The sequence below is a fragment of the Melozone crissalis genome, unplaced genomic scaffold (assembly GCF_028551555.1).
Source record: "Melozone crissalis strain CALT ecotype California unplaced genomic scaffold, PUWL_Pcris_2 ptg000018l_1, whole genome shotgun sequence".
Lineage (NCBI taxonomy): Eukaryota > Metazoa > Chordata > Aves > Passeriformes > Passerellidae > Melozone > Melozone crissalis.
Window position 1 is genome coordinate 18,277,522 of NW_026535796.1, and position 23,216 is coordinate 18,300,737.

Genomic DNA, 23,216 nt, shown 5'->3' on the forward strand with positions numbered 1-23,216 from the left:
GTCTGCTGCTCTGCAGCCCAGATTGTATCACTTCAGAGACTAAAGTTCACAACCACCTGTCTCAAACTACTTCCTACAAAGTGGCAGACCAACTTCCTGAGCACAGGTGAGAGGCAGTTGATACATTATTTCCTTGTTCTGCACCCTTCTGTGACCCTTCCCACTTGTGAAACAAGGTGGCTTTTGGATGGGTAACAAGTGTTTGTTACAGCCTGTGTAACTGAAGTCCTGTTACAAACTGTTTCATCTTGGAACCTTTCTTAAATGTTTCTGCATCTTTGCATGGACAAAGCAATTTCTATGTGAGGTTGCTAAGAAGTTGAATCAGTTGAGTAAAATAAAAAGGTTCTGGTGGGTAATTTTCCTTCAATGAAGCTCTTACCTGGAGTTTTAGAACTTACAAGGCCTCCCACCAAACACATCTCTCAACAAAAATTCTCGTAAACTTCAAAGCATTGCTTTGCTCTGGCCTTAAAGTAAGCTGCTCTGAATTTGGCTCCTTGCTCCAGCAGTGACACAGAAATAGTGTCCCAGAGTGGAGCTGGGGTTCCCTCATCAGCTGCAGGCAATCTTTTCCAATGAAGAATGCAGCTAAGCTGAAGCTGCCACGTTGCACCAACTAGAAGGCTGGTTACTCAGCCACTCTGAGGAAATGAAGATGGTTTCTCAGTCCTCAAGCAACACAACTCCACTTAAAAGAAACTAGGGGGAAAAGAAGTGGTTTTGGACAGTAAGGGGTCTTGCAGTTGCACACTCTAGTTACACGGGGCAGGAAGAGAGAGAACCACAAGAAACCCCACCTTATCCAAGTTTCTGTTTAGTGTCACTGTTTCTCCTCCCATCCTTACATGAGGCAGAAGACATGCAACAGCCAAATCACCCATAGAGCAATTCCAGCCAGTCACACTGTCAGTGGCTGGATTATTACAAAAATAAAATTTCAGCTACTCAAAAGCCAGTTGATTAAAAAGTACCATAAGCTTCCCAAAAAGTGTGCTTCTTTAAAGAAGCTGCCTTCTGAATGGCCAAAGAACACTACAAATTCATCCATGCCTATCAGAAAACAGCTTTTTACCAAGTCCCTGCCACTCCATTCCACTGACATGTGCATTTCATTTTATCAGTGAGCCCTGGCTGGATGTAATGGACACACAGTCCCCCAAACAGAGTATAATATTAGTTAAGTCTGTCTTAGAAAATAAATATCTTTGATATTTTCTTGCAAAGAGAGACTAGCCTCACTGGCTAGGGTTCCATGGCACACTTGCTCTCTGCAGTGATCAGGACAGAATGACCCGCACTATAACATGAAAACAGAACATCTTTTAAATATAGGTTTCTTTAAAAGCAATAAATATTTTTTAATTCTTAAGATCATCTATTAACCATAAAGCAGGAAGGTTTGCAAGGATTAGAGGAAAAAATCTTGGACTAAGACTCCTAGTTACATAACCCTAAAGAAATAGGATTCCTAGTATTTACAGTTATGTTTCAAAAGCAGAGACTATGAATTCAGCATCATCACAGCTGCTATGTGCAGGCTTGCCAACAGTCAACACTGTTACACTCAGCATGGCCGAGTGTCAGTGCACTCGGGAAGGAAATGTGGAAAGCATTCCTGCAGTTTCACTCCTGCTTATCAGCCACCTAACATTGCACAGTGTAGAGACCCAATTCCTTAGAAGCAGGAAAACAAAGGTAACTTGGATTATGCAGGTCCCAAAGCTGACATCTCTCCCTGTGCTCCAAGCAAGCACTCTGAAGTCGGGATGAAATGCCCAGTTCTGTGGAATGGACTTCAAACAGTTGAATTTGCTGAACTCACAGATCCTGGAAATAAGCCAAAGCTTTCTATGCTCTAACAGGATCAGAGACTGCAGGAAAAAGTCTGTTAGCAAGAAGCTCTACCTAGGAAACTTACACCATAGGACCCTTGGAGGAAGCATATGGCAACTTTCCACAATGCCCCTCCATACAGAACACAGACTGAAGAGAAAGTAAGTTTCCATACACTGAGGTTTGACTTCCTGTGTCCCTACTGAAGTCTTAAAACTGACTGTGAGCAGGAAAAGCAGTCCAGAACTATGTGGTGGAAAAGTTGAGGAGAATCAGCAGATGAGCTGTATCTGTCATTGAAGAGAGAAAAGAAAGCTCACTTGATGGAGGGAACTAGTCAATGTGAACAAAAGGCAGAGCAGGGGCAATAGAGATATCTGTTGATGTCATCTCCAGGATGCCTTGGGGAGGAAGAATTGCTGCAGCAGAACTGGGAAACAGCTTCACTGCAAGGTTTCCACAAAAGCATCAAATTCTTTGACATTTTTCTCATGGACTGCCAGCTTCTCTGGTAACGAGTCCTGGAAGGTAAGGAAAAATGCAGATCAGGGTTCATTCACAGCAGACAGAAGGAAATTTTAAACACACTAGGAAAAAAATCTGTTTCTCAGTCATGCAATCCCTCACCAATGCTCTGGGCTCACCTTTCTACGTGCACAAAAGCAGGAGCCCTCTGGCAGCATCCAGGAAGTGACCCTGAGCAGGGCACTCTGCCCAGAGCCTGTTTGTTCTGCAGGAACTAGAGGTGCACTGAGGCCTCACCTTGTGCAATCCCCACCAGCTGCAGCACAATAACCCACTCAAATCATTGCCTTCATCAAGTCACTTTCTGCTCTCTGGTTTTCATTTTTCTCCACAGTATGGCACAATGCCAGAGAGCCTAAGAGAGCGCTCATCCAGATGTGACTCACCAGCCACATCGGAACTCCAACTGCTCAGGCTGCAAAGTCAGGCCTGGTTTGCCACCAAGTGAGACACCCAGAGGCTGGATTAGTTTGGGGAGTTTCAGTGACCAAGCATGCTGCAGCAGCCTTCAGCTTCTAGACACACTGGTTTCAGAGACTCAGGTGTACCAGAAACAAATCTGCATTTATTTGGAAAATATTAGTGATAGACTCCCTTCTGAAAAGTATAGGGAAAAAAACTTTATCTTCTGAAAAGTATAGGAAAGACATGGGGCCTGTTAGAGTGGGTCCAGAGGAGGGCTACAAAAATGATCCGAGGGCTGGAGCACCGCTCCTGTTAAGATAAGGCTGAGGACTTGGAGTGATTCAGCCTGAAGATGAGAATGCTCTGAGGAGACCTTATTTTGGCTTTTCAGTACTAAAAGGAGACATTTAAGAATAATGGGAACAGACTTTTTAGCAGGGGCTGTTGTGATAGGACAAGGGACAATGATTTTAAATTGAAAGAGACTAGATTCACACTAGATAAGAGAGAATTTTTTTATGAAGCTGGTGAAAAATTATAACAGGCTGCCCAGAGAAGTGGTGGATGCCCCATCCATGGAAATAAACATGGCCAGGTTAGATGGGGCTGAGCAACCTGATTTAGTTGAACATATCCCTGCTCATTGCAGAGGGGCTGGACTAGATGACCTTGGTTCCTTCCAACCCAATCTATTCTACAATTCTATGAAGATACTTTTTTCAAACAAGGAATAGGGAGAGCATTATAAAGTACATATGATTTCCACAAACAGAAATTTCAGGATTCCATACCAAATCCTCTGCCATGGACTGTGCTCCAATGTCAATGGAGAGGCTGCTGAGTTGAGGGGGGTTCTGAAATTCACGGTAAAATGTCCCCAGGTCCATTGGAAGAATGTCATCTTTTGAAAATGCTGGTTTCTACAATCAAAGACACTGCTGTTAATTCCCAGAGATATTGGCTTCCCTTTTGTTACAATCTCAGGTAAAGTTGTTACCTGCTATCAGTAAACATCTTGGCATTATAACTGTTGCTGCAATAATGCATATGAAATAACTGAAGAACAGCCAATATCACTTGATATCACAATAGCACTTGAGCAGTTGGAAGAGAACATATCTTTGGAATCTAGCTCCTCTAGGTGCTAAGAGAGAGGATGCCAAGCCCAGATGTTAGTAGAGAACTGAAATGGTATTTAATTTGTAGCTGTTGATGCCTGGTACGAGTGTCCTTGGCAGTTCTGGGACTGTCACACTCTAGAGTGTGGTACTGTGAATGATGTGTCTTTACCACTCCCACTGAAAATACTCTGACATCATTTGCCATCACACCAGCACGTGAAGCCCAACTAAGGTGCAGTTTAAGAGCTCTGATGGGGGCACTTACAAAGTCGACCATAACGAAGTCATCGTGGGTGTTCCCTGTGCTGCTGCCACTGGAGCCCTCTGAGTGTAAGCTGCCGTGTAGAGGAGATTCCGTTTCTGGGGATTCAGGAGGATTGACCTGCCCAAGAAATCAAAGATGGTGAGTACTGATCTTACAGTCATGTCTGTGTGTGCTTTGGCAATGTGGGGGCAGTTAGGAGGTTGAACAATTAACATTAACTAGAGCAGGGGCAGCAAACACATGCTGTTATTTGCATGTCTACAGAGCCCAAGATTCAACACAGGAGACTTCTTGAAAGCAAACAAATCTGAATAACTAGTTATTTTGTCCAAAACCAAAGTGTATTCAAGGCAGAGAATAGCATGGATGTTTGCATAAGGGATGCTGAGAAGGCACATATACCTCTGGAAGAGTCTTACCATGGGGTCGTTATCTTCCAGCTCAACATTCTTGGGAGCAAACATGGCAAAAGGAATGTCTAAGTTGGCCATGGTCACCTGAGGAGATTTAGCAAACAGAATTTCACTAAGATGCTCTGCTTACCGGGCACAAAAAGGATATTGAATGTCTTTGTCAGGCCAGCTGAAAACGGCCCAAAATCACGTCAGCAGTTAGGCAGGAGGCTGACAACCTCATTTAAAAGGCATGAAATCCAAAGATGATACTCTGTTGACCTAATGCAGATACATATCTTGAGATGGGATTGCTTCTATACATATCTTGTATAATATAGGCAAGGATTAATGAACTGCTACAAATTGAAACAATTCTCATTCCTTCATCCAAAAGGTCTACAACTGCAGCCCTAGGAACCAGGCAAATCTCTAAGCTGCCCTAGCTGAACTTAAATGCTTGCTTCTAGTGATGAACTGGTCTACTGCATGTTCCTTCAAGGAAGGGAGGCTTGCTATCAGCTTTCCTAGTTTATGGATCTGTGGTATTTGCAGATCATTGTGAGATCCAAGTGGAGTACCAAGTCTTCTATTCTCAAATAGGGTGCTGGCAAAGTGGAGCGAGGTCAATGGCTGTCACATCCCAAAAGGATTTTAGGAAAAACAAAATACACCTTGGCAAACATAGGGAAATGCAACAGGCAGAAATATGCACTCTGTGAGTCTCTGAGGTTGCCCTGGCATTCGGGTGCTTTTTGCTCCTCTATGTATGAACAGATGGGAAAAGAAAGGTGTTATGGTGCTCTCTGAGAAGATCTACTGCCTGTTACCTGGTTGATGGGTTTGTTGACAAAAGCTCCCACCTTCCGGATAAAGATGGTCTCCAAAAGGTCATGTGGGGAGCCACACTTTCCTTCACTGCTGTTGGATACTGTTTCTGTATCCTCACTGGGGGAGGAAAATACATAATTAGTGCCTTCTGACACAGGGTAGATAAATAAGGTTTTTTATGAGACTCCTTCATTTTTCTTGGTTTACTCCTAGTATTGGAAGAAGGACAACAGAAATCTGTCCTTGTACCATACCTTCCTCCTCAGTCAGGAGCACAAAAGGAAAGTGGACACTTGTGCAATCAGGTTTTTGTTTAAAGATGGACAAAAACTATTTAGTTGAATATAAAGTTGCTGAAATAGGCTTTTCTTCTGGGAAATGGGCTTTTAACTTGTGTGTGTCCACAGGTCCATTACTACTATTTTTCAGTAACACGGTACTCACAGATCTCTCAGGAGGTGAGAGATCTCCCATTATATCTGTCACTCAGTTCACAAATGCAGCAGATCTGGTACATGACAACAGCCACTCCCAGTATGATTAATTCACTCCATAGCTATTAGCTATATTACTTCCATGACTTATTGTTTTGTGGTTTTTCCTACCACAGGTATTTAGAACTTTAAAACAAAACAAAAAAAAAAGTTTTGTCCCATGGAAAGAGGATTACCTAGAAAGGACTGAAGAGGATTACCATTCAAGTATACCCAGGAAAGTGAGTTTTGGTTTTCCCAGAGCAAAACCTCTGTGACTCACAACTATGTGACCCCAAGAGAGATTTCTCAAGAAATAAATATTACCAGAAGGATTTAATTAGATGTGAGGGAGTTGATTTAGGACAGTTTGAGGTTGCATTGTTTCCTTTTAAATAACTTTAGGCAGAAAGTTTCTGAACAGATTTATGGTAACTACAACTGGCTTTGGTAACAATGCACATTAAGTCTAGAGAATTTAAGACTCATTTTTGAACTTACTGCATCTTGTTTTACAATCAGCAAAAGCAGCAGAAAGATTGAAAAAATTATAAAATCAATAATAAAGTTGATATAGAAAAAGATATACTACATAGAAGAAGAATATTGCATAGACTGGGAGGTTTAAATAGATGGGCAAGATCATTGTTTGGAGTAAGGCTGAAAAAGTCCCAATCAGAGAAATCTGCAAGTTGATTTGAGGAATGAAAAGACAATAGTTATGCTACAAACAATAAATAAAAAGGGGAGACAAAAAGTTTTATCTTAATAGGCTTATAAGTGGGTTAGTAGAAGTAGTGGATCATCTAAAACCAACCTACCTGCTAGAAGGAGTAGCTGCTGAGTAATGTACTCCCTCCAGTGGGGTGCACATCCTCTCTTGGTCAGCTTGAGTGCCATGTGCTGGCTGGCTAGGAACTGGGGGAACTCCCCCTTCTTTGCCTGGACCAATCAACTGAGATATAGAAAGAAACAGTCAAGTTAAGAAATCTCAAAATCAAACCAAAACCACAGTGCAATAAAGAGTAGATTTCCATTATACTGGGCATAAGTTGTGGGGGTTTTGGCATATGACTGGGATCTAGCCCCTATAAGCCTCAGAGAGATGTCATGTAGGAGTGTATTATCACAATACAAACTCACTTTTTACTCCCTTTCTACTCTACTGTCCACTTCAGGCCTGTTTTACACTGCAGAGTTCTCTGGCTGTAAGTCCTCGGCTTCATGGGAAGGAATGGAGGGAAAAAAACCTTACATCCCCTTGCTACAAGCCCATGGCTCCTACACCTTCAAGAGAAGGGAAAGTGGAGAGGGAGGTGCTGCTCTCTTCTCCCTGGGATGCAGTGATAAGATGCATGGGAGTGGTTTGAAGCTGCACCAGGGGAGGCTGGACATTTGGAGAGAGGGTGGTCAAAAACTGGAACAGTGTTCTCTTCCTAGAGAGGTGGTCCATGCCCCAAGCTGCCAGTTTTAAGAGGCATTTGGACAATTGCCTTAATACCAGGCTTTAATTTGGCCAGCCCTGAATTGGATGTTGGATTAGATGCTGACTGTAAGACCACTCCAACTGAAATGATTTTATTTTATTAACATTTGTGTCAGCAAAACTGGTGCAACATCAATATCACAAGCAGAAAAAGACTTCTGTCAACTTGACTTCTTTTTCTGATGCACCAATGTAAGTATGCCAATATGAACTGCCAGTGTATCCTATGCCTAGCCTACAGAACTGTGCTTGGACAGCTACAGGGGCAGCAGCTCTGTGAGACAGGCAACATTTGGAATCAGTGACAAGCTGGTGCAGGCAAACAGGTCTGGTGCCTGCTCTCTTGGCATAGTTTTTCCACATGACCTCATACCCCAGTAAAGTCAGGGATGCTGCGGAGCCGATTCCCAGCTCCTGTGGAAGTTGTGCTTTCTCTGTGTTTACTTTATATTCTTTCCATTCCTGACAGACAGGACCCCAATGCAAGCACTAGCTTCAATGTCTCTCTCAGGTGTACAAGTGACACAAATGGTTGCAATACCAGCCACGCTGGTTCTACTCTCTACAAGTACCTGGTGAGGGTGTGTAGCATTCAAGCCACCAGCAAAGAGTACAGGATACCCCATGTCAGCTGATCCAACTCCCAGGGCAGCAGGCTGATAGGAAAGACGTGAGCTGGAAAGCTAAGGAAGAAGAGAAAAAACAAGGGCAAAGGGAGAGGAGAGAGGAAAGGGAAGGGGAATGCCCCACAGCCTGAACAATCACCAGTCACTGAAGAAGGAACAGGAAAAGTCAGAGGCACAGCATTTCAGGCTGGCAGAAGGATCCTAGATTTTCACTGGAATCAATAATGTAGTTTATTGTTCTAAAAAATTCTTATTGCTATGAGGACTACTTGACAGTAGTCCAGGGGAACTAAGTCTGAGCCTTGACAGGAAAACAAGATTGGCTTCCTACACATGTAGGAGGAGGCTGTGCAAGGTATGGCTGACATCCAGTCTCAGGGAAGCTCTGCTCTACAGGCCTACTTCAAATACTGGCATAGTGGGTTACATGAATGCCATCGTGAACTTACTGAAGAGATAATATTTAATATTTTTTGAATCCCAAAACAACTTCATTATCAACTCTTTGAACCTACTTCCATTGCAAAATTAAAACAGCTTATCTTCCAGGCCTGTTCAAACAGGTCACCTGTTCAGTGAAAGAATACATGGTCCCATAAATGTGCCAGGTAAAGAGAACTGAGGAGCTAACCCTTGTTAGATTGCTTTAGGAATTAAGTGTTGGAAGCAGTGAAACCCAGGAGAAATTCCTTATACATCCCAGGCAGAAATCTACCCAGTCAGGTTAGATACAACTTTCCTTTATAGACTTGCCTGACCTCAAGAGGAGTGTTTCTTCCAGAGCTCAGTGTGAGCTCCAGCAGCTCCAAAACTGATGTTCTTTACAGGGATCAAAATGAGGAACAGCACTTTGATTCACATGAGGCTAGTTCAGCTGAGTGGAGCTCTAATGACTATACAGGTTCTGGGGACACTGGCTCTTAACAGAAAACAGTCAGAATTGTGCCTTACTAGTGTCTTTCACTAACAATCCTTGACAGCTGTTGTGTTTTTAGGGGTGCCTGTCCTGTCTTTAGGAAACCTTCATCTGCAAAGGCATTAAAGCATTAAAGATGCCAGTCTCAGTAAAGTGTCTGGCTCATTGTGGGTTCACCAGTCCTTCCCATGCACAACAAACACTTCACATTGTCAAATTTGTATATTCCTGTATTCATTTTGTCCTGATATAACTTGTATTCTGACCATGTACAGCATATTCTATTGACAACTCACTTGATGTGAAAAGGCCAGCCCCATCACTGGGACCTTCAAGGTGTCCGTCACCACAGGAGGAGGGGTCTGAAAATGTGCCTTTGTGACAGTAAAAACACACTGTGCATAGACACAGACAAACAGAGGAAACAAGGAAAAGAGAGAATGAGGGGGGAGAGAGAAAGAGAGAGAGAAGGACTTCAGAGAGGAATTATGAAGAGTTGGATGAACTGAATGCTAGTGAAGAGGTTTTGGCTGCAGCAGCCACACCTACACAGAGAGCAGAAATCTCAGTATTGCCAGAAGCACATTCATTTTGTAAAGAATTGACTGTTTTTCAATCTGAATGAACCACTGAACACAGGTAATATTTTAGACTCCAGTAAACCCTGACAGAAAGTAACTGCCAGAGACTCTGTTCCACAGTTAATTATAATTGGTACCAGCGAATTAGCTAGAAAGCTGAGCAGATACCAGAAAAAGTACTTTTTTTTTTTTTTTTTAATTTACAAATTACTTGTATTTCAGCACTCTCCATCCATCCATACTTTCTATCCTCCAGCTTCCTGAGGGATCCTATTTTGGCAGGTCTGTGCTGCACCCTGAGAATGAAGGTGACCCAGACTACAGTGCAATTCAAACACACTGATGTGAAGTGGGAACTCCATCAACAGGAGCAAAACTCTGGAGTACAGTCTCACAGAGGGTGCTAATGCACAAAGGGCAAACCAAACCTGGTTCAGTCCCATACCTCCTCCCACAGTCATTTTCCTAGCAATGGTTTTCAGTTTGAGGAAAGCTTCAGCTTCATTTCTGAGTATTACCCATGGCCAGACTCTCCTGAATTTTGGGCTGCTTCACAACACACATATGCAGACATACAAGCTCACAAAGAAGGTGACAACTATTTCCTTGTATCACACAGGTCAGGCCTCACTTTTACTGAGAAGGCAGGCAGAGATTCATACAATTTGCCTACAAAATCACACAGTTCCTAGTATTTTCCCAGTCATTAACCTGCACAGGACATGTAGAAAGCTGGAGAAAAAAAAATAACTACTTCTTTCCCTTTTAATTTAAAGTCCACTCAGCCAAGGCAGCCTTACAATTCTAACCGTGGTAACAAAGACTGGCAGTTGCTTTACAAATAAGGGCACAGCATATGGCAACTATGAGCCACAGAAAAAGCAAGAATGTAGGCTCATACTTTATGTGAATCCTCAAGGTTCAAGTGGTTTCATTAAGCTTTTCCCCCCTCAGTGACAGTAAAGCTTCATGACCTCTGCGGAAATGTCAACTTCAATGTAGTTACATACACTACTACTGTTAAGTAACACTGGCACGAGCAAGCCAGTGGAAATTTCCTCATGAAATCTTTATTTACCCCACTTTAGGAAAACGCAGGACACAACTCAGCCACAAACTAATTTCCTGAACTGTGTATTGCAGAATAAGAAAAGCTCTATTCCATCAGACTTACCGTGAGTACTGACTAATTAGTTCAACATTGCCTGATGCCTGGTCACCTGAAATCACTTTGGCACAGAAATGCTTCCTAAGAGAAGCTCATTTCAAGCTTGTTCATATAGGAGAATATGTTCTGCTAAACCAGGCATATTAATTCCTCTGAAGCAGCAGAAAGACCCCTAGCAAATTCTTTCCATTTGGAATAGCATTCCTATTATACTTCATTCTATGTTTCATATTGACAGTGAAAAAGATTTAGAGTCTTTGGATTGTCTTTAAAGGTCAGTAGAGCCATCTGCTTGGCTGGACAACAAGGCAGGGCAATCCTGAATATTTAAAGCAATAGACAACTGCAAGTCTTCAAAATACAGAACTGTGGAATCACATATGTAAGACAGTAAAAGAACTTGGGAGTTTCTGGGGTTTTATACTCAAAAGGAAACCATTAGCTATTTATTTTAAAATTGAAACTTAAATGCAATTTGCATGGGCAATTTTTTTGCCAATACTTATTCCTGCCGCCCCAACAAATTTTAATGGTCCAATAAATACAGCTTTTGTCTTTTTTCCGTCTTTCTCTAGCATTTTCCTGGTATTTCAGTGTCTCTCTATGTCAGTCTCTTACTCCTACTTAAGCTGCCTGGCATCAATGTCTTGAATTCCTCCTCTTGCAGTATTGGTATGCAAATGTGTAAATGTGTAAGCACACAGCTCAACCCAGCTACAGAAATAGGCTCTTTTAATCCTCAGTAATTCAGTCTTTCTAGGCCTTTGGAATTTTGTTGAAATTAGTATCTCATTTCAGTAGGTTTTACTCAAGAGTGTAATGACATAAATAACCCACACATTAAATTTCAATTAGCAGCAGGAGGATTTCTGTTTGCACAACAGCTGATGTAGGAATATGCAAACTATTCTTACAGCAATTGTTCTATCCAGAAGTAAAAAGAGCCTGGTTTCTCTTACCTGAGATGGAGGAGAGGTGGAAAAAGATGTGGTACACACTTCTTGGGAATCTTCTACTGAGGGGTATACTGCACCATTGTCCTCACCAGCTCTAAAGCAGCAAGAAAAAACAAGTTTTCTAACCAGAAATATTCCTTAAAACAAACAAATAGTAAAACACACTGGGACAAACACTGCAGGGAGGTTGAGAGTATTTGGGTGTAGTTGAAAGGAGAATTATGAAGGGCTCTCGTCTGCTTACCAGATCTGAGGAAAACAAAGTGGGAAAACATGAGTTTTCCTCAGGTGTTTGTCTTCTATCCCTTGTAAAATAACAGGTGTATCTAACTAATGCTTTTCTTATACAACCTAGTGCTGCTGGCTTTGGTGTTTACACAGCCATTGTCAAACAACACCACTGGTCCAAACCTGAATGGCCTCACATTCATTTTAGAGAAGGCAAACCTCTCTTCTCCAAAGAGAAATTAAACTGATCTTCCCCCAGTGGAATTATCCAGGGATGCATGTAGACATGTAGTTCTGCATCAGGATTAACCATTACACTTTCAAATTCCTGAAGGCAGCCAAGATTAAACATCCTTTGTGTCCAAGTGCTTCTGTGAAGAATTTGGGAAAATACTGGGGCTTGCTGCACTCAGCCATCTCAATGTGAGGAGAAAAATGTCGCCCTTCATCACATGTTTAACTGTGCCAACTGACTGACACTAATTCTCCAGTGTCCCTTCCCATGCTGTCAACAAAGAGTGGAAAAGGCTCTGTATTTGGGCATAATAGATGCCTTTACCATGGCCCATGACTTCAACTCAGTATTTCCTCACCTGTAATTGCAGGGATGCATGGGTGAAGAGCTGGGATAGGGACGGTCCACAAAGTGATCAATTATAATCCCCATGATAGGAGGGGTCCTCTCAAACTGCCTGCAAGGCAACAAGCAATGGTGTTACTGGCTTTTTCTCTTTTCTCTCTACTCTTCCCAGTTCATGGTGCTCTCACAGAAAACCCTTGTGTCTATTGGGATCAGACCATCTTTACAATTTAGTCCTGTGACTCCAGGCATGCATCAACAATTTGAAGTTCTAGAGCCTGGCTCAGGGCTACCCAAATACTCCCCTTGCTGCAAGCTTAAGCAAGAGAGAGAGCGTTCTTCATGAAAGAGAATCTCAGCAGGAAGGGATAAGCAGAAGGGAAAGATTTGGGGGCTCAGAACATGAGGGGTTTAACAGTAAATTATTGTAAAACAGTTTCTGGCATGATCACATTTTCTCACCTGGTTGACATGAAAGCAAGGTTGATTCTGTAGGCACAAGACAAAGTGATGGTGCCCACTGGGGTACCCACTGTCCCAACACGGACTGTCTGGAAACCTGTAAAGTTAAGGAATAATTGTCAGTTTCACTGATTATTTATGTGCCACACTTTTTTATTCTGAGTTTACATTATCTTATTTCAGTAGTGTTACCATTATGTCCTGCAATGTGAACCCCAAAAACACACATAGAACCCATAACAAAACAGCAGCACTAGGTTGCCTTGCTGGTAGGCTTCACTTGCAAGACTTCTGATGTTGCTTCCTGGTTTCTTGGTCTAAAATATTGTTCTGAAGTGCTTCTTGTTCTTTAGTAGATCATGATTTCCTTTACCAGTCCTGCCCCTTATCAACATAATTCCCTATCCTTATTTCAGTTCTGTATCACTAGAGTCAAAATGGCAGTGACCTGAGACTTTGTCCAAGTACCACCATTATACTTGTCCCCTTGTGACACAAGGCTGCACTGGCAGAGCCAGACAAAAAGCACATGTGAGCCTCAGACTAATTTTCCCTATGACACTTGGCAATAGTAACCAAAAGGCAGTCAGAATGAAACACAGTTCTGCTCTTGTTTGTGTGTTGTCTAATCTTACCTTCTCCCAAGCCACTCAGCTGGACTTCACCAAAATATATCCTGAAGGAAAAGGAAAAAGAAAAGCTGTTAGATCCAGTTGGGACATAATGCTATAAATATCCTTATTTCTTACTTAATTTTGGGAGTTGGAAGGCTGGAACTACTCTTCAGGAAAAAAAAAGCCCAAAATAAATGGCTGGAATGCCCATCTCAGAAAACCTTACAGCTGCTCCAGAAGAAGAACAGGTCATGTAAAATGAAGGAGAAAGAGAAAATGGTAGTCCAATCAGGAATTTCTCTTTAATTTTTTTAAGCCTCTGTGGTTAAGTCTACAGTTCAGAGCAAAAATGTGATGTGATACAAACTTCACAGATAGGTCTGAGTCTAAAAGCTGATGCTCATCACACAACGTAAGAGGTTAACTGTGCTGTAAGAGTTGATCTTAAGTACATGCCAAGTCAGCAATGAAGGCAAAAAAGTGAAAATGGCTGGAATTTGAGTTTTCAGCTGTGCAAATGATAACAAGCCTGAAATTTACAATCATATAAATTAGCTATGCAAATATGTCAAAGACTTTTCTCACAGCCAAAAACAGAGTCTGAAAGACAACTATGAACTACAAACCAGTCAGACTCACAGGCTGAAGAGAGTTGAACCCAGTATTTGGATGAGTAAACTGCAAAAACTACAGGATGTGGAATTGAGGATGCATCTTTAAAATGGAGTAACAGGAGAGAGTCTGAATCTATGCTGTAAAAGTGCACATTGCAGTTATGTGCAATGTAGAGAGCCATTTATCAAACACAAGCCAGACACCAAACAACTGGATGCTAATAAGCAATTTAAGGGACTGCATGTAGAATTTTTCTTACTGTTCCTAACGTGGCAGGCAAATGCAGCCTATGCTTAGCTTTTCTTTCAATGGCTCAAGTAAAGGTGATACACAGACCAAAGTCGTCTTCTGTCACTGATCAGTAGTACTTCTATAAAAATAATTTGATTTTATTATTGCTCATCCCTTTTTAACTACATTTGCAGCTACACTATGCAAGTCTAGTCTCTTCTGTTTGCATTTCAAATGGGAAATTTTTGCTTTACCTGTACAATATTACATATTCATGGCCTTGTTTCCTAGAGAGTCTGTAGGCTGGAGTTACTCTGGTTATAGCAAGCAAAGACTTCAGCAATAGAGACAGCCTGTTGTATACAGTGTATGAAACTTTGATTTCTTTGTCACACCTAGAGAACACAAAGGAAAAAAATTAATCTTTAGTCCACAACTAAGCTGCCTGGATTTGGGGTTCTTGTTTGGTTTTGGTTTGCAATTGCTTTTGATTATTTTATTTAAATAAAAATTACTCTGGGCCAGTTATTTAATTTTATTGCCAAAATGATAAATAAAGCCCCAGTGTGGCTACTTGTACTGACCAACCAGCTAAGCATCCTGCTTCAACCTAGTCACCTGCTGTAGAAGAAATTGCTGAAAAATGCCATGCAGCCTCCTACTAAACAGAGACACCTTTTCAATATGAAAAACATTTGTCATTACTGAGACTATGATTTCTTGTATCTGAGGAAACCTACTAGTTGTAATGGAAGAAAGAAGAAGGAATTAAATCACTAGTTTTCATTCTTGACACTAGTGTTTAAAGAGATTGACTGCTGCTCTAGACAAAGAGAAGAGTTCCCTCTGGAGTGCCCCTGGCCACACAGCCAGTATGTGCTCATGGATTAACCACATGTGCCCACTGCATCAGCTAAGAACTACAAACACAAAGAATGCACTTACTTTTCATTCATTTCCAGACACCAAATTTCCAGCTCCATGGAGTCCCCCTGGATCAGAGAAAAGATGGCAAACAAAGGCTCATTTCAGAACACAGACCTGTTCAAATCTCATCAGTGATCAGAAGTCACCACACCTCTCAATAGTTTGTCTCCTGGCTCCCACTTTCTTGTGATGCAATGATAGAAAAAGGTGCACTGGAAGTGTCCCTGCACAATTGTATCACCTGAGGGAATACCTTCTTCAGAATGCCTAAGTTCTTCATGGGCTAAGAAAGTAGTTTCTTAAAATTTAAGAATTTAATTTTCTAAAAAGTTTAGATTTTTCTGCTGTGTCATTTGTGTGTTTGGCCTCAGATTTTTGCAGTGAATTGCTTCTGTTAAACAATAAATTTCATTTCATTAGCATATCACCTAACTTAATAAAATTTAGATATTCTCACATTGTCTTGGATTAAAGGGCAGGAGCTCTCATAGTTGGCTTAAGATTCAGGCAGAAAACTCCACAAACAAAAAAAGGGCATCTGTTTTGACTCAGTTCTCACCTCTGAGGTTTTGAGAGAAATCTCCACGCACATAGACCGTCCAACAGCGGGCAGCTGTCCTGCCAGGGCTTTCTTTGCTTCATGAGTAACCTCTGGTATATCTTTGATTGCCAAATTGAACTGCAGAATCAAAGAGATGGTTCCATTTTTTTTATTTCTTTGAAAAACTGTGTGATGGTACATTTCAGACAGGCTCACAGACCCATATATAACATACTAGGTCAGTGTCCACTGAAATATTTATGAAACAGAAAATTCCCAGCTGGGTTCAAGCTTTTCATATTTACAAAGATTCCCTTGGCTGCTAATTCAAACGTTTTTCTTATCCTGCTATAAAAAATATACTCCTTTTCCCTCGCTTCAGTCCTATCTTCATCCACAGAGTATCCTGGGTCTTTTCAATTTTAATAAAGCCAAATACTAAAATGTCCTGAATTGCAGAGTAGCAAACTTCTGACAGATAAGAACTCATCACCCCACCCCCAAGCAGATCTTGGAAATGTGCCTTAGCTGACAGGAGCTGCTGAGAGGCATTATTTCTCTTTCTCCTCATCAGCCTGTGAGAGTCCAGAGTGATTTGCTGCATCTGAACAACCACCAACCCCCTGCAACATCATGAACATAACTACATCTAGTACCTACTCTGTGAATAATTATTATTGTCTGCATAAGACTGCAATAATCACGTGGTGTTCTCAGCACACACACAGAGTTATGGGGTGGCTTTAAAAAATAAGACCTTACCCAGTCAGAACCTGTTGGGGAGGATGATGAGCGGGTACAGATTTTCTCTCCAAGTCGGGCCTGGACAATTACTTGTACTGTCTGGAACAGAAATAAAAGGATACTTAGTGATGTTCTGGGCTCAGCACCAGCTCTGAGCCTCAGTTCAGAGCCTGAGCTACACAAGCTGCGAGTGAAAAAGACGAAAGAGCTGACCAGGATGTAGAGAAGTAGAGTTCGCTACACTGTTCTTCAGTTCTAATAACTTTAAATTATTACATGTAATAGGCAAATGTATTTCAGAAAGAAAATCATTTTAGGCTGACCTTTCTCTGTAACAACACTAAGAGACAAAGTCAATTTTGCAATCAGGATTTGCAGTTTTCAATAGAAAATTCAGAAAAATTTACAAAAATATCCCAGGCCTGGACAACTAAAGACAAATGAGTCTGTACATTTAGACCAAAGCCATTGTCAGATTATCTACTTGCACCTATGTATGAAGTGAGGCCAAATTTTATAATTACATATCAACATCATTCAAAAGAACATTCTGGTATTATTGTTTTTGGATGCAATATAAAAATTTAGATAGGCTGAAAGAGTGGAGTCCAGCAGATAAACTACCTAAAAGGTGGTGGTTAGACATGCTGCTAGAAACCCAAAGCTGACAGAGGTGTGAAGTGCCTACAGCTGACTCTAAAGCAGGATGTTTCTGGAGGATGGAAGAGGATTTGAGGGTAGAAAAAAGGGGAAAATATGTTTTTCTAGTTGTTCTCAGGAATCTCTTAAATTTGACATCAGTTCTTCTTGGTTTGTTCTTCAGCAAAACAAAACAAAACAAAACAAAACAAAACAAAACAAAACAAACAACAAACCCAAACCTCAATCTTGTTACTCTAGCCACACCAAGTACATCATTTGCTTTGTGGCATTTTTTAAACAAGGAAGAAGAGGCATTTGTCCAAAGAAGAAAAATTACCTTTAAAGCAAAAAATTTGATGAATTTGTCCAGGTCCTTCCTGTCCTGGGAACTGAGATCAGTGTCCATTGCATATGGCAATCTGAAATATAGCACAGGTCTGGGAATGAAGTCTTCTTCAAGCTTTCTGTTTAGATTTCAAAATATTTTTGCCATTAGAGGCCATCTCAAAAGAAATGATAAATACCAAAGTGCTCTACCTGTCAAAATCCAAACATGCTAAAAACTTTGGGATGTGAGTGTGTGGTGTAAATGCACATTGATAGTTTATCTGGTCAGTGCAAAGATCAAAAAATTTTAAAAAAACAAAGAATGCTCACAATTAAAACTCAGTACAAGTTCTTCAATTTTGCTAGCTTAATTTAAAAAAGCAAAACAAACAAACAAAAACACCAGAACACCCCAACACCACAATGACTGCATTCTATGCCAAGCTAACCATCAGACCTGGAGGTCTCTGCTTCAGAAATAATGTATCTTCAGCTATCAGCACTGGTCAAAACCAAGCCAAATTGTTATCTTGAGCTTGAAATTCTTAGAACAGTATTTCAATGGTATTTCAGCAGAAATCTATATAATAAACCATTGCTAGAACAGGCTACGCTGCTTATTTACTTTCAATAAATCGTACTTGAAGTAAAATTATACAGCTACAAAATTTATCTACAACCAACTGAAAAGACAAAATTTTGTCAAGAAATAGACCAAAATCATCTGTTCACTTCTCTTGAAAGCTCTGATAATACATACTTAGCTTTCACATTGACACTGCCTTGTTTTTCAAAATACAATTGTTTCTAGGAACACAATGAACTTGCACGGCGTCTGAAGCAGGGCAGGGCAAGGCACTAATCCTATTTTTGTCACCATCATGTCACATGGCCTGGGATAAATCACAATTCTTCTGTCTCTCAGTTTCTTCTCATGTAAGTTAATAATCACATAGAGACCACTGGGGAGGAACGCCTTAATTAGCAGCACTCGCTGTAGCTTTTGCTTGGAAGCTTCAAAGCATGAACTCCCTCTCAGCCCCGCTGCAGTTCTGGGACAGCTGATCAGCCTGAGGCAGCTTGTCAGCCATCCCGTATTTACGGAACGCGCTGCTCCTCGCAGGAATGCTGGCCAGCTGAGGTCAGGGGCACGAGCAGCTGCTGTGCACAATGTTATTCAGTGTCCAGTCATTAGGCAAAGACTGAACTTACTGCAAGGTATGCTATTTATGCAAATGGAAGCTTGCAGGGCAAAAGGGCCAACAGCTCTGTTCACACAGAAAATAGAGAATCTTTTATGACCATACACATGCAGTACTTCTGTTTAAAATATCACATTAATGACAGTAAAGCCCAATGCTTCAGGAGCATCAATCAAAAAGGGCTGCAAGATAGGAGTACTGCAATTTACAGAGCATTTTATAGAGAACAGTGCTGCTTTCTGAATGACTCTATAAAAAGAAAGCTGGACTTACAGAATATTTGAAAGTTCCTAGGCTACACTCATACCACATCTCCTTAAGCTGTACTGTTCTCACTACAAATTATAATTTGAAAGCTAACAACACAAGTGATTCAATATCAGATGCATTTTCAGATTATCCTTTGGATATTTTAACTTCGTTATTGAAACTGTTACCCCTTCTTTCCCTGCATTTACCTCCACTAGACAGATTACAGACCCTTTCCACTGTGGGGGGTGCAAAAAAAGGCAGCATTTAAAGTGTTTGACACAGTACTCAAAATTAAAAAACCCAATCCTTTAGTACAGACAGGTACCACTACAAAAAAAACCACAAATCCCCCCAAACAAGCAAACAAACAAAACCCCAGGCAAGAACAACCTGTTGTTATTATTTTGACTTAATTAAGTACAGCACTGTAGGGGCTGAGAGGATCTGAGATCTTTGACAAACCTGGCTGATATAGGCAACAAAATACCGCATCAAAAAATATGTTTTCCTCAGCAAAGAGAATGCTGACATTTAAATACTAAAAAAAAAAATCATACTGTCTTTTAATGTGAAAAGTGATATATGACCCCTGCAGAAAGATGCAAGGAAGTATATATCCCGATATGGTGGGAGAGCTGTCAAATGGAACACCCACATTTGCCTTTTGACGCTGGAAAAAACTTCTGATATCAACTATTTCAAGATAATTGGGAACTAATGGAAGGTGTTAGGCTCGCTGGTCTGTTAGGAAAGGAAACAAAGATGACCATCAGCATGGCTCCATGTGCAGTACAGGAATTTGTTGTGATGACCCAAATATCTCTAGAGGAGAGAAACAACCACCAGAGGATTCAAAAAAATGAGAGCCTCATGGCTCTGCCCTGCTGCAGCAGAACTGGGATTCTTCCTGGAAGACCTGAAACTACCTGTAACATTCATCAAACATTTGGAGATTCATACTGTTACCTCTCAAGCTCCAAATGCCAGCAACAGTTAACCCACCAGAGTCCAAAGTAGAGCAGAAAGTATCACGTAAGGTTCCCTGGAAAGGAATAAATAATTTCATGGGAGAACTGGGACTTTGGAACTCAGCTCCTGAAATGTCTACAGGCTCTTATCTGACAGCCATAATCTCATTTTTGTAGGAGGGTCTCTGGTGATTGCCTGAGACCTTCTAAAGCTTAGAACAGTATTCATCTTTAGAATCAGTCTTGGTAAGAGTTAAGATGGAGCTAGAATTACAGCAAACTTGTTTTTTACAAAAATTCTTTGGTACTTTCAGGTTAGCTGCCACATCTGACCTGAAGAGGAGGGAAATTCTTTAAACTGAGTTCCACCAAACTCAATCAACTTCTCACATCCAGTAGGTTGCAATGCCAGCACGGCTCTTTGTTAAGTGCTACTGCACAGGCCTATGCTTAACTCAAGGATAACACAGGCTCATTTTACACTGAATAACAACTAGAGGGCAAAACTTTTTGCTTTGTCTCCCACTTCCTTCAACACCCGTTTTTATACTGTTGCCTTTATTTATATGCCTTTGTCTTCACTTTACTTGAACAGAAAGATCAGAAACAGCAAAGGAGAACTGCCTCATGTGGCTCTCTTGACTAAATCCTTATTCCTTCTTGAAAGGTTGAGACAGATTTTATCCAACAGCTTAACATCTAAGTGTTGTGCCTTATACACTCTACTGCTATTTATACCCTCCTTCTCTGAGGAGAAGGACACATCAGCATAAGGTGATGGCGCTGTTCGCGTGATGCAAGGAACTGCAAGAGCCCTCCCCTTAACGCCTCGGCAGAGCCGAGAGGAACTACAGCGACGGGCACGCCGTGCTCCGAGCCCTGCTCCGAGCCCTGCTCCGTGCTCCGAGCTCCCAGCCCTGCTCCGAGCCCTGCTCCGTGCTCGCAGCCCTGCTCCGAGCTCCCAGCCCTGCTCCGAGCCCTGCTCCGAGCTCCCAGCCCTGCTCCCAGCCGTGCTCGCAGCCGAGAGCAGCCCCGCTGGCGGCAGGCACCTGTAACCTGGCACACAGCAGCTGCACGGCAACACCAGGGATCACCGGAATTACATTACGTGTTCCATGCATGGGAATTGAGCCAGTGCATCTCTCTGACACCTACAGAAACAGGAAAGGAGCAGAAGCACCTGACACACACCAGGCATTATTATGGCTGCTGAGGAAAGCATATAGAGGCTGCTTCCATCAACTCCTATATTTCTGAGCCGTGGCTGCTACAACTTAAATTATCTTGCTTTCTTTACAACCAGACCTTCATCAACACAAAATAATTACTCAAGGTTCTTATGCCAGAGTGAAACTGAAAAGACAAGAGGGAAGAAACCAGAGTGGGCGTAGCTGTAAGGAGAGGGCTGTGGACAGCTCTCATCCCAGATCTTCGTTCCCAGTTACTGGACTGTGCGCCGCAGACTGCACTCCTTGCCCATACCACTTGTCCAGAACTTCTTTTTTAATACAGGACCAAATTCAATCTCCAAGAATGCACTATGAGAAGCCCAGAAAAGCCTCGTTGAATCGTGCAGTAAACAAGAAGCACATGGAAGTTTTTGAAGCTTTTAAGAGCTCCTAGAACAGGTCCTCCCTTCAATGAACAAGAAGCTTCACTGCAAGCAGGTAGTTTGAGCACACTAATAAGTGACTATATAAAGATCTTCATAAACACAGTGCTCTGTTTCAAGACTGAGCCTGCAAGTCAAACTCCAGTATCCTACAATTACTTAAAATTAATCTCCATTTTGCCTTCTTAGTAGATTAGTCAGAAACCTAGGGAGAATTAGCAAACAGTTCTAAGTTTGAAGGTGTGACACTCTCATTCTTTAAAGTTTGTGGATTTTTTAAAAGAAAATATTAAATTCTATAGCAGAATAGAATAAATTCAATAGCAGAAAAACTGTTTCACATAATATAAACATTCTGATGTGATCAAAGGCTCTGTAGTTCACTATATGCTCAAGTTTTGACTGATAAAGAGGTAGTTTTTCCTCCTGATCGGGAAACAGATTCACTTTTTAACCAATAACTCTGCAGCTTAGTAAATACCTCACCTAAAGCCAGCACAGCCAGCTCCACTGACTTAGAAAAAAAATTAAGTAATTCCTGTTGACCAGCAGTTCAATTCTGTACTTCCCTACGGTCTAAAAATGGTATAAGTCCAAAGGTCCATCCTCTCACTTTGTTTGTCAAGCCAAAGTATACAGACTAAACCAGAATCTGCTTCTACATACCCTGCACTGTAATCACCAACACAATCACCACCGCTCAACTATTGTTTGAACCCATGTTCAGAAATGTTAAGATTATACAATACCATTTAAGCAAAATAAAGTGATCCTGTATGATCCTTCTGGACATCTACAGACTGCCTGGCTCATCTGAAAGACTTATTTTTTGCCACAAGAAGGAAGGGTCCTCCAGGTCAGGCCACTCCTGCAATAATTTGGAGATGCTCTAAACTTTATTTAGACAGCCAACTAATTTTCAGCTAAGGCAGTAATTTGCCATGTTTTTTCCCCTTGGTATGTGCCTAGTCATATCACTTTTGGGATTTGTAAGTAGGCAGTTTGTAGGCTTAGTCCAAAGAGTCCCTTTTCTACCTATTCACTGACATGGAAGATGTCTCTGCTCCCACTGAATCCACGGGAACGACTCTGACTGTGCCCTGAGAGCCACACCTCCCACAGGAAAGAAAGATACGACCACCTGTAAACCCCTGCTCTTTCCCAGCACATCACAAACTCGCGCCTCACAGGAAGACTATACAAGACCATAAAATGGAGCGTGCGGTCTCAGATCCCACAGTTCCCAACAGGCTGTGAAGCATTTTGATTTGAAATGACCACCTGCTGAGATTACAGCGGGCCACATCTTTCCCAGGCTCCACTGACAGCCACCAGTCGTTAGGAAAACGAATCGCAGCCGACACGCGGCTGTCGGGAACCGAACCCCGCGAGCAGCGAAGCAAAGTAAAACGGAGACGCGAAGCCGCAGCCAAAGGTTTAAGACGCGCATCACAGCCCCCTCCCCTGGAAGGGCCTCCCGCAGGCTCGCGGAGCTCCAGCCCTGCCCGGCGGGGGCCGCGGTACCTGCGCGGGGCCGGCAGTGCTGGCGGCGCGGCGGCTCATCCCGTGCGGGGCCCGCTCCGCCGCCGCGCCCCGGCGCCTCCTCCGCGCCCCGACTGGGCACGGGGAGAGCCCCGCGGCCCCGGGGCCGCGACCGCCGCCTCCAAGCCCCGAAGCCGCTCCGGGGCTC

The 23,216-nt window shown here is 42.1% G+C and overlaps 2 protein-coding genes across 14 annotated transcripts in view; one reads left to right on the forward strand and one right to left on the reverse strand.

Annotated features, from left to right (window-relative positions):
• ARHGAP1 (Rho GTPase activating protein 1) overlaps positions 1–23,216 on the forward strand; it is a 182,821-nt gene that overhangs the window by 28,700 nt on the left and 130,905 nt on the right. The window lies entirely within an intron of this gene.
• ATG13 (autophagy related 13) lies at positions 1,333–23,122 on the reverse strand. Of its 5 annotated transcripts, none has more exons than XM_054276369.1 (18): positions 23,051–23,122; positions 17,503–17,584; positions 16,542–16,622; positions 15,798–15,917; positions 15,257–15,303; positions 14,566–14,706; positions 13,487–13,527; positions 12,852–12,948; positions 12,403–12,501; positions 11,585–11,675; positions 9,173–9,271; positions 7,907–8,017; positions 6,670–6,803; positions 5,408–5,492; positions 4,572–4,649; positions 4,153–4,269; positions 3,558–3,686; positions 1,333–2,357 (listed from the first exon to the last, which is right to left on the reverse strand). In XM_054276369.1, the coding sequence occupies exons 2-18, from the start codon at positions 17,569–17,571 to the stop codon at positions 2,280–2,282; spliced, it is 1,617 nt and encodes a 538-aa protein (XP_054132344.1). In that variant the 5' UTR covers positions 17,572–17,584; positions 23,051–23,122; the 3' UTR covers positions 1,333–2,279. The 5 variants fall into 5 exon arrangements, with proteins under 5 accessions (XP_054132344.1, XP_054132343.1, XP_054132348.1 ...); XM_054276368.1 differs by having other exon boundaries at positions 5,375–5,492; XM_054276373.1 differs by lacking the exon at positions 23,051–23,122 and adding an exon at positions 18,488–18,512 and having other exon boundaries at positions 5,375–5,492.